General features: G+C 51.9%; 2 protein-coding genes across 2 annotated transcripts; both read right to left on the reverse strand.

Annotated features, from left to right (window-relative positions):
• Positions 1 to 447: 447 nt before the first annotated feature.
• CCDC194 (coiled-coil domain containing 194) lies at positions 448 to 9,915 on the reverse strand. Its single transcript, XM_027548667.1, has 6 exons — positions 8,961 to 9,915; positions 7,369 to 7,465; positions 6,848 to 6,980; positions 6,243 to 6,384; positions 1,974 to 2,051; positions 448 to 525 (listed from the first exon to the last, which is right to left on the reverse strand). Exons 1-6 carry the CDS (start codon positions 9,300 to 9,302, stop codon positions 448 to 450), a joined length of 870 nt encoding a protein of 289 aa, XP_027404468.1. The 5' UTR covers positions 9,303 to 9,915.
• Positions 9,916 to 13,095: 3,180 nt separating this feature from the next.
• On the reverse strand, positions 13,096 to 15,890 carry BST2 (bone marrow stromal cell antigen 2). Its single transcript, XM_027548194.1, has 5 exons — positions 15,526 to 15,890; positions 14,533 to 14,587; positions 14,216 to 14,276; positions 13,824 to 13,942; positions 13,096 to 13,432 (listed from the first exon to the last, which is right to left on the reverse strand). The coding sequence occupies exons 1-4, from the start codon at positions 15,835 to 15,837 to the stop codon at positions 13,843 to 13,845; spliced, it is 528 nt and encodes a 175-aa protein (XP_027403995.1). The 5' UTR covers positions 15,838 to 15,890; the 3' UTR covers positions 13,096 to 13,432; positions 13,824 to 13,842.
• Between the last annotated feature and the right edge of the window lie 1,121 nt (positions 15,891 to 17,011).

The following is a 17,011-nucleotide window of genomic DNA, read 5'->3' on the forward strand; positions in this document are numbered from 1 at the left end:
GTTGGGTGGGGAAGGAAGAAGTCCCAGCGGTGGGCAGGAAACCCCTGTCTGACCTCTGGCCTTTGCAGCTACCCATTGATTCCTGATTCCGGACCCTCCTCAGCCACTACTGGGAGGAAAGAGAGTTGGGGGCTGCAAGTGATGCCCAACCAGCTCTTTCTCTAGGTTGGACAGGCCCACCCAGAATCCCCTGGAGCTGGTGGGAGGAGGAGATCGCCCCTCTTCATTAACGAGGGCCATGCGGGCACAGGGACTCCATGGTCTTGCTGTAGGCCTCCGGAGTTACGTTCCGGCTGTGCCACCTACTGCTGTGTGACCTGGGACAAGTGACTTCTCCCCCTGCGAGCCTCAGCTTTCTCCTGACAGTCAGCAGTGAAACACTGGTCTCAGTGCCTGGCACACAGTCAGCCTTAATAAACAGCTGTGTTTTTCAAAGGTGGGGCTGGGTCATGGGTAGCCTCTGATGTTGGGCTGAGGAACTGAGATGCAATGGTGGGCACTGCTCCAGGTGCTGTTGCCCTGGTCCTATGGGATCACCGGGGGCAAGGGGGCATGACAGGGGGAGAGCCTGAGTGACAAGGGTCCAGTTGAGAGCTCAGGCATGGCGACAGTGCCCGGAGATGTTACAGTCTTGGTGTGAACTTAAGATCCTGGCTATTCTTCATCTTATGTGGAAGATGTTGCACGTAAGCATGTATGAATACTGTATCTGTTGTCAAGAGAAAAAGATAAGCAACCATAAACTCCCAGAAAACTGAAAAGCCACTCTAGAACTGACAGTACCGATGTGCTACAATTTTGAGCAATTGTCACAGTCTAAGAACAAAAGTTTGAAATCTACACACAAATGTCTTTTGGGTCAAGCTCAAAACTAACACTCTTTCTGGCAATTTGGTCTCACAACTTAGATTTGTAATGTTTCTTTTTCAGTAAGTTTTTTTTTTCCTACAATAACTTTTTTTTTTAAGTTGGATTTTTTTTTAATGGAAACGGTAATGATGAAACTTCTTTTTGCTCAACATTATGACTTTTGAGACTGAGGATTCCTTTGACCACTGTTTAGGTTTTCAGCACATATATTTTACTATCATAATAATTATCAAGGGGAACTCAGAATATTTCTAAATTTTTTTGTTTCAATGAACAGAATAAGATTTGAAGTCAAATCTCCACAAGTGAAATTGCTGGGTGCTGAAGCAATAACATCTTATATTTTGACAGCTGTTATCAATTTGTCCTCCAAAAAGGCTGTTTCCATTGACACCCTTGCCAGCAGTGTCTAAAATTTCTAAAAACAGACTCTTTTGAACACTTTCTGCCTGCATTCCTGACCAGAAAATTCCAGAGGGCGGAGGTGAGTAACTGGTCCTTGAATTCACATGAGGTCAAATACATCAAATGATGGGAGAATTTGGTTTTTTCCTGAAAACCATTTGTCATAGTCACAGGAAATTTTGTGTACGAATCTCTCTGAATTCCCTTGAGGGGTCATCATAAAACCCAACACCAATTAAAAAAATTTTTTTTCTAAATCAAAAACAATCCATTTGGTTTCATTTGATTGTTTGGTCAGAGACGGGAAAACTGTCATGAGGAAGTCAATTCCATGTCACTCTGAAGACTGAACACTGATGTTCTCAAGGAGACACAAGGTTTTTTAAAAACTCTCATGGAGCTTCAGGAAGCTTCAGGAGGAAATGATACTTCTGGTGAAGAAAAATTTCGGCAAAGTTCAGAAAACCCTCCACATTTTTGCCAACGTCTTCGGGTTTTGTTTAACTGCAAAGGAAATGAAGTTTGCGACTTTGGGTGTTGACAGAGGAGGCAAAGAGAGCCCTTTGGAGGGGAAGAGCCTGTCCTCTTTGGGCCTTCTGGTTGAACAACTGGGACTGTTGTTACAAGATCAAGTTGCTGCTGTCCTCCAGTGCCCTCCACCCAGGTTTTCCCTTTTCATCCTCACCCCCAGCCCTCACCCCACCCCACTGACTCCTGTTGCTGCAGCCAGAGAGGGATCCCAGGGTCACCATTAACAGGGAGGCCAGGACAGGGACCTGAGAGACGGGACAAGGTGGAGACACAGAGAAAAGACTCAGAGACAGAGAGATGGAGACTTTGAGTGGTAATTAGACAGGTGGAGACAGGGAAACAGAACGGAGCAAGGGCAGGCGGTGGGGCACCGGCCCTGTGGAGTGGGAGGGATATGAGGTCTGGGAGGCAGGGCAGCTTGGGGATTCTTAGTCCTGGTCTGGGACTGGGGTCTGTTCTCTCCCAGCTGCCCCCAGTCCTCATCCACTCCCTGTCCTTTGGCCTCCCCAGGGGATCCACAGCTTCCAGCCTCCCACCTCCCTCTTTTCTCCCAGACACCAGATCTGATGGGTCCCTTTCTGCTCACACACATCCCATGGCTCTCCGTTTCCCTGGAGCTGATTTTCAGTGATCTGACAGTTATGACCAAGGTGAAGTTAGCAGAATAAGTGAATAATAATGATAATATTTTAGGTTTCGGATACAGCGCTGAGTCCAACCCTTTGTGTAGATCAGCCCTGGACCCCACAGCTGCACAGTGAAGGGTCTTAAATCCCTGGGGCCGCAGACAAGGCGAGGCCAGTGTCAAGACCTAGCTGACTCCAGAAGGAGAAGCTGTTTCCTGCTCATTTCTGGATTTACGCCAGAGTTGGAGGGGAGGGCAGGGGGCAGAGGCGGAGGGTGGGGTGAGGGGGAGCGCGTCTCAGACCCATCCTTCCAGCCTCACAAGGTCTGGGCCCTCAGCCAGCAACTAGGTCTGAAGACTGGGGCGACCCCTGGTGGTCGGTAGCGGAACAAAACTGTTAAGACTCATTCCTCTCCTCAACCTCACCTCCTCCTTTGGCGCGAGAGATGGGGTCCAATTCTCCCTCTAGGTGGATCCTTTCCCAGTAAAGGCCCTTAAAGCCACCTCCAAGGTGGGTGGGAGTGGGAGATTATGAGCAGAACTGCCTGAGGTGGAGATCAGAGTTTCAAGGGCTTCTAACACCAGCCTCTTAGATTTTTCAAGACGAATTTTAATTATTTTTAAAGGCAACACATGCATATGAGTTTTAAAACGCAAACTTTACAAAAAGAAGGGGACAACAGAGGATGAGACGGTTGGATGGCATCACCGACTCGATGGACTTGAGTTTGAGCAAGCTCCGGGATTGGTGATGGACAGGGAAGCCTGGTGTGCTGCAGCCCATAGGGTCACAGAGAGTCAGACACGACTGAGCGACTGAACTGAACTAATACAAAGGAACATGAGGCTTCCTCCCCGCACTGATCCCTAGATCCCTGATTCCTTTTCCAGGGGCCACTGCTGTATCTAGGGTTTCCTTTAGAGATATCTGGACAAGTTTCCCCCAGTTCCAATTTTTCAAAGATGTACACAGACTATAACGCTTCTGCTTCTTACATTACTGTGTCTCAGCGAAGGTCAGTTTTGGCCTTTTTAACAGTTGCACAGTGGGAATTCCCTGCAGGTCCAGTGATTAGAGCTCTGTGCTTTCCCTGCTGAGGGCTCGCGTTCAATTCCTGATGGGGGAACTAAGATCTGTAAGTAGGGCAACTTGCTGCTAAGTCGTTTCAGTCGTGTCCGACTCTGTGTGACCCCATGGACTGCAGCCTACCAGGTTCCTCCGTCCATGGGATTTTCCAGGCAAGAGTACTGGAGTGGGCTGCCACTGCCTCAAACAAAACAATCCCCATCCCCCGCTGCCCCGGTCCATACGAACCAGTTGAACAGCATTCCGTGGTGTGGATGTATGCACACTCATTTAAACAGACTCCAGTTGGTGGACACTGAGGTTGTTTCCAATTTTTTGCAATTACCAAGCATGTGGTAATAATGTCTTCATTTCTCCTCTCCTCCACCCTTACTTTAAAAAAGTAAACTGTTTATTTGGAATGTTTTGTTTTGTTTTTTGGAATGTTTTAAATTTACAGAAAATTTGCAGAGATAATACCGTCTCTGAATAGCCCTCACACAGCTTCTATCATTAACATCTTATATACCATAGTTCATTCGTCAAAATTAAGAAATTAATCTTAGTATATTACAATGAACTGAACTCTAGACTTTATTTGATTTCTTTACTAAATGTTTTTCTGTTCAAATATCCAAAGCCAGGACTCTCCACTGCATGCAGTCCATTATTTTGCATGCGTTTAAATACAGTTGTTGGGAATTTCCTGGCAGTCCAGTGGTTTGGACTCCAAACTTTTACTTCTGAGGGTTACTTCCCTAACCCTGGTCAGGGAAATAGGATTCTTCAGGCTGTGTGGCCAAAAAAAGTGAAAAGTGAATAAAGTACTCTGTTGGGTTCTTAGTATCCAAGACTATAATTAAAAAATGACTGTAGATTAAATTTTTCTTAATAAAAAATATGGCTGCAGGGAAACTGCTTGAAGAAGAACTAATGGGTCAAACACTCTTTTAATTTTGAGAGATTCTAGAAAATGGCCCTCCCAAGTAGTCATACCAACAAGCTGTTTCACCAGTACTGTGTATATTCACAAACTTTTGCTTTTATTTTTATCCTTGCCAAACCAGTGGGCAGAAAGTGGTACCGTGTCATCGTTTCAGTTGGCATTTCTTCTCTAGCAGTGAGACTGGGCACCTTTTTCTGCATGCTTCTTTGAACTGGTTGCCCATATTCTTTGCTTGTTTTCTATCGAGTTATTTTTAAAATTGTATTTATTTGGCTGCACCAGGTCTCAGTTGCAGCATGCAGGATCTTCACTGTGGCACAGGAACTCTTAGTTGATGTTTGTGGGATCTAGTTCCCCAGCCAGGGTCAAATCCAGGCTCCCTCCATTGGGAGCCCCGAGTCTTAGCCATTGGATCACCAGGGAAGTCCCTCTACTGAATTATTTTTTGAAAATTTAATTTAGAAGAGATTCTTACATAATAAGCAACGTAGTTTATTCCTGGATATGAAAAACTATGTCAATGGATCTTTCTTTTCTTCCAAACGATTTTCTACCTCGTTGTTTTGGATATAGGAAAGTTTCCGTTAATTCTCTTGGGTTTTCTATATATAGTCATACCACCAGAAGATAATATTAAGTTGAATTGTTTTTGAGGCATTCCTGCCAAAAATGTCAACCTCAAATTAATCATGAGGAAACCACAAAAACCCAAACTCAGACACCACAGAATGACTGGCCTGGGGCTTTAAAAAAAATGCCAACCAATGTCATGAAAGGCAAAGACAGATTGAGAAATGTTCCAGATTAACACGATGTGTAAATCAGGATAATCTTTTGTTACAGAGGACATTATCAAAATAGTTGGCAAAATCTGATTACAGTCTGGAGATTAGAACCTAAGTGTCCACTGACAGATGAATAGATAAAGAAGATGTAATATATATATATATATATATACACACACACACACAATTTATATATACACACAATGGAATATTAATTATAATAGTCTCATAAAAAAGAAATCTTGCCATTTGCAACAACATGGATGGATCTAGAGGGTGTTATGTTAACTGCAGTAAATCAGATAAAGACAAACACTGTATAATCTCACATGAAATTGTTGCTATTTTGATGACCTTTTCAGAATGCTTTTCATTTGATCCGTTAGCATGGCAAATTTTATTAACAGAGTTCCTTCCCAATACTGATTTATCTTTGCATCTCAGGCCTATGTTCCTTTGCTATGGTGTATCTTTCAAATGATTACTTGGTTCTCTTCTAAAACTTCATTTGGGAGCTTTGTACCCTCACAGTGAGAGGGGTGTGGAGTTTTCCTATCGTGCCATTTTTGCTAGGTTTTGGTGTCAAGGATATGCTGGCTCTCACCATTCCAATCACTCATTTTACAGACACGGTAAACTGAGGACCAGAGAGGAGAAGCGACCCCTTCAGGTCACTTCCAGATCAGGGCTGGACCCTGAGTCCTCATGTCCGAGGGATGAGGGCAACACTGGCCTTGTCCTTAGAGGGGACCTAAGTCCCGGCTCTGCACTATCGCACCTTGAGACCCAATGGACCTCAGTATTCCCGTCTGTAGATAGGCACTAGATGGTCAGAAAGACAAGGTCGTGTCTTCTTTCAGCAATTTCAGGGTTGCTTCTGGGTCAAAAGCTGAGCGTGGATGGGTGTCGACTGAGCATCTCATCCAGCTTGGGCACCTCTCTGAGTGTCCCTGCAGGGCTCCCAGGGTCTGTCCTCCTGGTCTCGAGCCCCCATCCAGCTGGGGGCCGACTCACCCTCGTGCGCGCCGCGTAGGTCGCCTGCAGCCCCCGGAAGTTCCTGGGCGAGAGCGCGAGCGGGGGCTGGGCCGGGGTCGGGACCCGCCGCGGGTCCGGGGGTGTGAAACTCTGCGCTGGGCGCTCGTCTGGGCTTCCAGGGCTTTACTGCCGGGAAGAGGGTAGAGGGGCCGTCGGCACCAGGACACCTATCCCCAGAGACCCTCCGGGATTCATCTATTCTTCCTGGTATTCCAATCCCCAAAGATTCCAGGCTTCAGGATCCCCCATCCCTTCTCCCCTGGTCTTTTCCAGGACCGGTCCTCCGGGACTCCCAGTTTTTTCCACGGAAGCTCCGCCTCCAGGCCCCCGATCCCTCCCTTGATACTTTTCATTGCAACGTTCACCTTCACTCCCCGCTCCCCTCGGAGCCCCCATATACGCCCGACCCCAGGGACCCATGCCTCAAGAGTGCCAACCCCAATGTGGGCATTCTCGCCCCATAGAGCCCGCCGCTAGGTTCTCACTCTCAGACCTTCATCTAGATCCTCTCCCAAGGCCCTGCCCACACGACCAGCCCCGCCCCTCCCCGAGCCCTGGACCCTTCCCTCCCACCCTTCACTCACATGTGATCGCGCAGCGCCGCCTCCCGGGCTGCGCAGGCTTCGCCCTCCGCCTCGGCCGTACGTGCACGCCGCTGCGCCTCGTCCAGTTGCTGCGCAGATTTAGCGGCCGCGGCCTCCCAGCGCGCCAGGGCTTCTGCGGACGCAAGACGCGAGATCAGGATGGAGCCCGGGCTCCTACTCCGCACACATCAACTCCGAGTTTATAGTCTGCATACTGTCTATGTGGTTTGTTGTATTGGAATTAAATTTGTGTGCTGTTTGCATGACCTTTACATGTTATTTGCATAGCTTTTCAGAGGTTTACATGTCTTTGGGGAGTCTCTACATGGCGTGTGCATATTTTGTTGCGTTTGCATTGTTCTGTGACATTTGCCTGACCTTTGCATATTATGTGCATTTCTTTCACAAGTTTTCACGTTGCTTTGCTTTACGTTTACACCCGTCTGTGTCTTTTGCCTAGCTAGGAACCGTCTAGGCTCCTCCCATCTCTAGCATGCCCACCCCTTTGCATCCCAACACACCTGTGAGCGCCCCGTTCTCAGCCCCCATCTGGGTACCCTGTGCCTTGGCTTCTTCCATCTCAGTTTTCAGTGTCATCAGTTGGGTCTGAAGCCGACTCTGTGGAGTGGAGTAGAAATGACGGGGGAAGGGAGAGAAAGTGAATGGGCTCTGCCCTTTCTAGGGGAGACGAGAACACCCTGTTGTTCCTTGAGCTTTATTTGGAATGAGAACACCCTGGTGTTCCTTGAGCTTTATTTGGAATGTCGTTTGGAGTCCTGTAGTTGTAAAACACAGAAGTGGCCTCTGAAGTCTGGGGTGAAAGGTGCCTGCCTGCAAGGAGATCTTTGCCCAGGTCCACTGACCCCTGGGGCATCCCAGGTGGCTCAATGATACAAGAATCTGCCTGCAGTGTAGGAGACTGAGAACACGCAAGTTCGATCCCTGGGTGGGGAAGATCCCCTGGAGGAGGAAATGGCAAGCCACTCCAGTGTTCTTGCCTGAAAAATCCGTAGAGGAGCCTGGTGGGCTACAGTCCATGGGGTCGCAGAGTCGGACATGACTGAGGGACTGAGCACACTGACCCCGCTCCAGGCCAACTGGATATAGAAAGGTTTAGTTCTGCCGACCGGCTCGGGTTCCAATCCTAGCTATATCTAGATTCCTGGGACTGGGGTTTCAGACCAGCACAAGCCAATATGGTGGTTGATGATTGAGTTTCTAGGGTATCGGTCACCTCTGTAGGACATTCTGCAAAGCAACTGGCTTGGTCTCCTCTGAGACTCTTTCATGGGGGCTGGGGGAGAACCATACTTTGAATCCAGGGCAGGCTGCTCTTAATTTCAGCTGCCCCAGGCCCTTCCCTTAGGCAGGCTGGAAAGGCATAGGGATTAATTTTCAAAAGGCATGAATTTTCCAGAATTCGTATGCTGCCCAACCTCTGCTGGGCCCAGTACACAGAGGTACACAGTAGTTACTCAGTAAATGTGAGTGGTTGGGACTTTGAGGATGGTTCTTCTGCGAGGCCCAGGGTTGAGAGAGTTAAGAAAGGGTTAAGAAAGAGTTCGAAGTGGGTAGCAAGAGGAGAAGGGAGGACCTGGCTGGTACCTCCTCCGAGAGGCCAACTTTAGCTTCCTAATTACAGGTGACACGAATGTCCCTCTCTCAAAATAGAGCTGCTGGACACTGACTGGGGGGTGGTTGTTGAGTGGGTACTTAGGGGGAGGGTTAGCACAGGGCCTCCCCAGCGGGGCTCAGGGGTCTGGGGTAGCCTCTACCAGCAAATAGCAGAGGACAGTGGAGCCTTCTTTTTATTTTTTTAAAGTTCATTTATGTCGTATTTTTTTTCAACTGGACTATAATTGCCTTACAACGTTGTTAGTTTCTGGTGTACAACGAAGTGAATGAGCTGTGTTAGTGGAACCTTCTTGGGCAGAAGGTAGACACAAGGGGGAATTGGCCCTGTAGGAGTTGGAAGGAATGGTGCTGTTCTCATTTTCCTCCCTCAGTTGAAGAACGGGGGAAACCAAGGCACCGAGGGGGAAGGTTGGGTGTGTGTGCGCACCCTCTCCCCCTCGTTTTTGGGGTTCCCCAGCCCTCCAGCCTGCCCACCTACCTGGCGGCCCTCACAGGCCCTTAGGGCCTCCTCCAGCTCCCGGCGGACACGCTCGGCCTGCTTCAGCCGCTTCGTCAGGGCCTCCTCGAGTCGGGCAGCCTCTGCCAGTCGGCGCCGAAGTTCCTCGACTTCGGGTCCGGGGTCTCCAGGCGGCGCCGTGGTGTTGGCGGCCGGCTCTGGGCAGCGGGGCCTCCGGGAGGCCGAGGAGGCCAGATTCCAGGCCAGAAGGGCTGCTCCGGCAGCAACCGCTGCCAGGAAGACTGCGGCCCCGCACAGGGCGAACACCCGCCAGGCGCGCCCCGGCTCGGGCTCCGGCCCGGGCTCGGCCATGCCGCTGTCCATAGCTCTGGCCCCAGACGGCCACGAGCATTTAATTGGCACCTTGGGCAGCCAGGGACACCCACGGTTCCGCCCCTCCTGGCGGTGGTTTCGAGTTTATTGGGAGGGGCTGGACCCACGCCAAGGGCCAGCCCAAGCTACCGGAGCCGAGGACAAGGCTGGGGATCCCGGGTTCCAGTCTTGTTTCTGCATCCCATGTGACCCTCTAAGCCTCAGTTTCCTCCTCTGTAAACTGGGGATGACAGTAGCTCCTGCCTTGTAGGGCTCTGTAGGAATCACCTGAGCATATCTGCGCAAAGCCCCCCTTTGCACCAGGGGCCCTTGGCAAGGGTCTGGGGGTGTACTGTCCCCCATTCTGTTCATGGAGAGACCAAACCTAGAAGATGGGAGGCTGTTCGAAACAACTGAGGTCGGCCTGGCTCGGGCGGCCGCACTTTTTTGTGACTGGATGTGCGGGCCAGAGTGCAGACCCAAGGGTAGATGCGTCCCATCTCCCTGCCCGTTCTCCACTAAGCCACCAGGGGGCGACCTTACAACGTGCATCAGAGCCAGGCGCGTCTACACCGTTGCCCTGACTTGCCGGAGTCAAATCCTCCTCTTCCCTCTCTACCCTCTTTCATTTCCATTTCCCCTTCCTCCACCCTACTCCCCGCTTTTCCTCCTCCTCCATCCTTCCCCACTCCCCATCCTCCCCCTCTCCTTTCTCCTTCCCCGGCGAGGCCCCCAGCAGGTCTTCAGTGTCATCCCCGCCCCCTCTAGCCCTGCTGGGTGCTGTTCCGGCCAGCGCATTCCTATCCCGGGGTTGCCGGCCGGACTTTCCTCCCTCTTTGCTCAGCTAACTTCCTTACCAGTTACTTCCCTGTCCACCAGTGTGTCTCTTCTTCTCCCTTCCCCACTAACTCTGACCCCTTTTGATCTCTCAGCTCTGCTGTCATTTTACTGTGTTTGATTCCTGACTGCCTCTCCCATCAGACTGGGGTGTGTGTGTGTATGTGTGTGTCTGACTCTGCGACCCCCATGGACTGTAGCCCACCAGGCTCCTCTGTCCATGGGATTCGCCAATCAAGAATCCTGGAGTGGGTTGCCACTCCTCCAGGGAATCTTCCCAACCCAGGGATCAAACCCGCATCTCATGTCTCATGTATGGCAGGTGGATTCTCTACCGCTGAGCCACTGGGGCATCAGACTGGGCAAGCCCTGAAAAAGTAAAGCCTTCGCCTGCCTTGTTCCCATTGCCACCGCGTGGGCTTGGCACACAGTAGCTGTGCAGTAAATGTGAGCTGAGTGAACACTAAGAACAAGAATCCGTGTTCCTCCTGACAGCCCTCCCCCTCCACGGCGCCCCCGCCCATTCCACAGGAAGAAAACAGAGCCCAAAGAGGCCAAGTCTCAGGCCAGGGACACAGAGCAGCTACAAGTCGCTCCCACATTCCTGCTGTAGCTGGAACCCCTCCCCATCCTGCAGGCCCTGCAGCACCCCTCAGGCCTGGTTTCCAACTCCTGGCTGGGTCACAGTCAGACAGGGAAGAGGGACATTTTCAGGAAGGAGAGAAGTTTATACCCCGGCCACTGGGTAGGAGTTTGGGGGAAGAAATTGAGCAGGTCAAACCCATGACATCAGGCAAAACTGCCTTCTCATCTGTGAAACAGTACACATAGAGTAGGGGGAGGGGCAGTGCTGTTTTGGGACTTTCCAGTAGCCCAAGCTGGGAGCGGGGGTGGCGGATGTTGGGTGGAAGTGGCAAAGACTGAAGTCATGTTTTAAGGGCTTCCTGGCAATCAAGAGAACCTGCTAGAAGCAGAGGGCCCTGATGCTGCGAAAGATTGAGGGCAGGAGGAGAAGGGGGTGACAGAGGATGAGATGGTGGGATGGCATCACCGACTCAACGGACATGAGTTTGAGCAAACTCCGAGAGATGGTGAAGGACCGGGAAGGCTGGCGTGCTGCAGTCCATGGGGTTGCAAAGAGTCGGACACGAATGAACGACTGAACGACTGAACACCACTGCCTGAGCAGCTGAGAAACCCTGAGCAAGTCCAGTTACTTCTCTGGACATCAGTTTCCTCATCTGTTAGATGGGCTGCTGATGGAGGGTAAAATGCCTCAGTCATTGGCAAGGGACTCCACAGGAGCGCCTACTGAGCCCTCCTGTGAGCTGGGGGCACAGAAATGATGGAGACCTGAGCCTCACATTCTAGAGCTGAGATTCTCACTGGAATTGAATCTGTGCCCCCAGGGGACATTTGGTAATGTCTAGAGGCCTTCTGTTGTTGTCACAACCTGGCAGTAAGGTGCTACGGGCATCTGGTAGCAAAGGATGGTACTCAGCATCCCACAGTGCACGGGGCAGCCCCACCACAGAGAACGGTCCAGCCCAGATGGTGAGAGTTGAGAGGCCGAGAAACCCTGCTCTAGAACTTCAGAGTGAGGAGCAGGAGCTCCGAGCAGAGGGCAGAGACTGGCCGAGGCTGTGAGGCAGGAAGGAACTTGATGAATCAATATATAGAGAAATGGTCGGGGTGGGTGGAACAGGAGGAAGTTAGGGGACGGGGGTGTTGTCAGGGGGGTCTGTGGCAGGGATGGGGTTTGGGGACACTGGGAAGACAGTAGGAGCCGTGGAAGGGGAGTCTAAGACCATCTGGGTTGGGGCCCATGGGACCAGAGGGCAGTGCAGAATCCTGGGCAAACATAAGCAGCCTGCCCCTAGTGCTACGCACAAAAAGTTGCCTGGACAATAGTTGGCATTCCAGGAAAACTTGGAGGAAGGAAGATAACCGGGGAGGAAGGAAATAGGGGCCATGGGAGGGTCAAGGAAGTGGGTTAAATGGTCTATGAGACAGAACCCCTCAACTTTGAGCCCCTCCCAAGTTTTTTTTTTTTTTCTTTCTTTCTTTCTTTCTCTTTTGGTAGTGCCATGTGGCTTGCAGGATCTCAGTTCTCCAATCAGGGATTGAATCTGGGCCATGGCAGTGAAATCCTGGAATCCTAACTACTAAGCTACCAGGGAACTCCCCATACCTAATCTTCAATTTTGAGAAGCAGAGAGGCTCTCTGGGGGAGGGGTTCCCGGAGCTGGGTACTACAGGATGAATAAGACTTTGGGGACGGAGGTGGCGGGGCAATGTGACACAGGTCTGTCCCGTGTCTGCACATCGAGGTTTAAGTCCCAGCCCTGTACTTTCTACTGGAAGGGACTGGGAATCAGGACAAAGTGCTCCTCATCACAGCCACAGTTTCCTCATGGAACCACTGGATCAGAAGATCCAGCCAGGAGATGAGAGCAGAAACCTGCAGGCAGGGAGCATTGATGAGGGTGTAGGTCCCTGGTAGCTCAGTTGGTAAAGAATCCGCCTGCAATGCAGGAGACCCTGGTTCAATTCCTGGGTCGGGAAGATCCCCTGGAGAAGAGATAGGCTACCCACTCCAGTATTCTTGGGCTTCCCTTGTGGCTCAGGTGGTAAAGAATCTGCCCGCAATGCGGGAGACCTGCTTTGGAAGCCTGGGTTTGGAAGATCTGGAGAAGGGAAACACTACCCACTCCAGTATTCTGGCCTGGAGAATTCCATGGACTATAGGGGTCACAAAGAGTTGGACATGACTGAGCGACTTTCTCTCTCACTTTCAGAGGAGAAGAGGGCTGGGGGAGGGGCAGTGGGGTGATGCCTGCCAGCACCCCAGAAATCCCAAGGAACATTCTAGAGCACAGAGGCTGAGTTTGGATGTCAATGGGTGTCCACCGTTGCTCACAGGGCAGGTCCCAGGTGCTTGGGGGTGACACGATAACACTCCAAAAACTTGAGAGTACAATTTTTCCCCCCAAAGGGGTGTTTACTTTTTGGAGCCAAATGACGCCAGAAGAAAGTGACTTTCTAGATGTCAGCAGAAGCTGTCAGCAAGAAGCAGGTGCCCTACGCCTCACCCCTGAGCCCTCCCCAACTCTAGGGCAGACTGGGGCAACCCCCTACTTCTCCACGAAAGACATCCCTCCAGAGCCGACCCATTTGGACCCCTTAGGTTACCCCATCCCCCCACCCCCACAACCGTGTTGCCATGTGGTCCCCTCAGAACTGGCCGAGTCAGGAAGCCTCACACAGGGAAGCAGACAGGGAGCCAGACCAGTCCAGGTTATGGCCTAAAAAACATCAAAATAGGGACTCAGGTACTTCCCTGGCTGGTAAAGCCTTTGCACTTCCAATGCTGGGGTTGCGCGTTCGATCCCTGGTCTGGGAATTAAGATCCCGCATGTCATGCAGAGCGACCAAAAACCAAAAATTAAAATAAATTAAAAAAAATTTTTTAAAGGAAAAACAAAATACGGGCTCAGAGGCGGACAGAACACAGGCCCCGCCCCAAGCCCCGCCCCCCACAGGACCTCCCTACTCACTGAGTGCTCCCTCCCTCTCCAAGATCCTTCTCCATGTCCAGCCCTCCGCCCCACAGACAGGCCACCTCCCCAGACCCTGACCCAGACCAGCTCCCGGCCCCTCCGAGCTTTCTTCTCCCAGGAGCTGCCCAATCCTTACCGGCCGGCTTTCTGGGATCTCATGTCAGCAGAGCGTTGAGGACCAAGACCGCGATCACAACGAATAGGAAGCTCGAGCAGCTGGACGCGTTGTTTTTGAAGCAGGTCTCACTCTGTCTTCTGGAGTAGAGATCCGGGCCACTCAGGCAGCTGCCGGGCCCGCTCGGGCCGCTCAAAGCTTCTCCCCTAAGAACCTGCACTCCTTCCCGACAAATCGCTGCGGAGAAGAGTGAGCAGCGCCCCCCGCCCCCAGTGGCTGTGTGACAGATGGGACGAGGCTGGGACTTAAACTTGGTCGCCTGAGCATCGAGGTTTTTTGCCCCGTGCCCAGGGGGTCGGGAGTTGGGTGAAAGGGGCGTGCCCCGGGGTGGGGGTGGGGGGCTCCTCTCAGACCTTAGTCGCTCCACCTCGGCCAACGCGTCCTTCAGATTTTGGTTCAGTATCTTGAACTTTCCTGGTTGAGGGGTGGGGTACAGAATCAGGGGCAGGTCGACACGGTGACCACACCCACTCACCTGACCCCCACCCAGGACATGACTCTTCAGGCCCTCATCCAGTCCCTGCTGGGAAATCTGGAGCCCCCCCACACCTCCCCAACTCCACCCCTCCCTGTCTCTGGACCCCAGCCCTGGGACCCTCCCTCCCTACTTCTTTTCAACACCTGATCCCCACCGCCCCCCACCGTGGAACCCTGGCTGTGTTTTTCTCACCCTGAAACTCTGCCACCTGGGCCTGCTCCTTCTTCAGAGACTCCCTCAGGGTCACCTGGGTCAGAGGGGAGGGTCAGAACATGGACTCCTGTCCCTGGGCGCTGGACCCCTCCCCAGGCCCTCGGATCAGAGGAGCTCAAATCCCACACCCACTTCATTTCCCCGCCAACTCTCTCCCTGCACCTCGGTCTCCCACCGTGAAGAAACGGCACAACCTCCCACCCTCCTCGGGCCACCCATAAGAGCGTGATCCTCAAAGTGTGAGTTTTGAGGCCCCCTGCCCCCGCAAGAGAATTTGGAGGTTTCCTATGCCCTAGAAGAAGTTTCCAGATCCACTGGGGTATTGCACAAAAAAAATTTTTTTAATATTTATTTGAAAAAAATTTTTATTTGGTTGGGCTGAGTATTAGTTGCAACATGCTAGATCTTTAATTGCTGCAAGGGATCTAGTTCCATGACCAGGGATCAAACCCATGTCCCCTGTATTGGGGGTACAAAGTCTTAGTCACTGGATCACCAGGGAAGTCGCTAAAGAACATTAAGAGGTCCTCCTAAAACCAGAAAATGGGCCAGGGTGCAGGTAGGGGAAGATTTCAGAGACCAACTTAGATGTCCCTGAGAGTTTCAAGGTCCTCCATGTTAGAACAGAAGTGAAAATTTCAAAGGCTCTCAGGATGCAGTGGAAGGAGCTGGGGAGGTCCTCTTCCCAGTCCCTAAAGAAGATTTCTGCTCCCCAAGATTGGCCCAAGGGGAGTTTCTAGGTCCCCCCATCCAAGCGCCAGAGTTTAGAGAGCCTTGATACCCTACAGGGATACTGACACCCATAATGGGAGTTTTAAGGCTCCCCACACCAGCAACTCAGGGAGAGTCAGAGGTCCCCAAAGCCTGGTGGAGACATCCAGGGGGCAGTCTCAAAGTCCCTTTGGATCTCCACAAAGACCCTGGGAGAGCCTCTCAAGGACCTGGGCCTGTCTAGGGGCTGCAGTGGCTTACCATAGTATGGTTGCAGGTGGCAGCTTCGGCTTCCTTCTTATGTGAGAATTCCTGGGCCTGGGTTAGCTGGCGCTGCACGTGTTGGTTGACCTCCTGACACTCCTTCTGTGCTTGGAGGCCATCCACGCAGGCCTTGCTGTTGGCAGTGACAGTGAAGTAGATCATGGGCACAAGCAGCCCCACCGCCACCAGGAGCAGCAGGACCCCCACCCCCAGCGGCAGCTTGCGGTCACACAGCGTTTTTTTGTCTATGGACATCACGAGCTCACTTATGTCCTCCTCGGTGTTCGTGGGCACTGGTCTGTAGTGCATAGAAGTAGTAGCATCCTGAACTGCTGGAACCCCTATGGGCTAGGACTGCCCCCTGATTAGCATAATAGTGGTGCCGACCAATGAGAAGCTCCAGGAGGATCCTCTGAGTTGGCGGTACTCGAAAGGAGCCTGTGCAGGCAGGGGGCAGTCAGGCTTGCAGTTTAGGTTTCAGTTTCCTATTTCCTTTCCCCGGGGAAAAACGTTGGGTTGGTTTTGCCAAATTCTGGCCTTGGAGCTTTCTGGGTTGGATGCTGGCCAGTGAGATCCTGTGAGAGGGGAGTGGGGCTCCCGGGGAGACCCCATGTCAAGTCCTAGCCCTTCTCCTACATGTTTCTGAGGGTGACCATTGCAGTTATTGAGCGGCCGGTGCACGCCAGCTCTGTGTTCTGTACCACAAAACGGAAGAGGCAGAGGGCTTTTTGGGGGGGCCATGTCCCCAACTGGGAGAAATGAAGGCTGAGACGTGAGTGGTGACTGGGGCGGTGTTGTGTGTGACTGAGGAGACAGGGTTGTGAATTGAGGAATCTCCTGGTGACCTTGAGGGGTTCACTTAGTGTCTCTGTCCCCTGCCGAGCGGACCATCAGGAGCCATGGAAGGTGTCAGAGGACCGACCAGAGCCTGCAGGGAGAGGAGAGAAGCGCTGGACCTCAAATACTACTCAGACTGCAGTTGTCCTACATGGCCACCAGGGGACGCACCAGGCAACAAACAACCACCAGGCCCTTGTCCTGGCTCCAGGCAGGAACTTGCTGTTTCTGCCAGCATCTGCCTCTACCACCCCGGGACTCCACAAAAAACCCTCTGAACTGTAACCGAACATTACCCTAAGTGGCCTTCCCAGGGCAGACTCCTCCCCCATATCTTCTGTTTTAGCTCCTTTATGAAGTATGGAGATAATAGTATCTAATACCCGTTCCTGAGTTGTTTTCACAGGTGAGAAAATGCCACCCCCCTTCCTGCCACCCAATCCACACACACCAAACGGAAGATGTTAACCACATGAGGATCAGGACATGTAGCCCCCAGACCTACTGGTGGAAAAGGATTGATAATGTTAACCCCTGTGACCTCACCATCAGTCACTCAGAGAATCGTCCCATACCCTGGGCCCACTGGCCCCTCCCCTGGGCCTTGAAAATGCTTTTCAGAGACCTCTGGAGGGGTCAGGATTCA

Source organism: Bos indicus x Bos taurus, chromosome 7 (assembly GCF_003369695.1).
Source record: "Bos indicus x Bos taurus breed Angus x Brahman F1 hybrid chromosome 7, Bos_hybrid_MaternalHap_v2.0, whole genome shotgun sequence".
Taxonomy (NCBI): domain Eukaryota; kingdom Metazoa; phylum Chordata; class Mammalia; order Artiodactyla; family Bovidae; genus Bos; species Bos indicus x Bos taurus.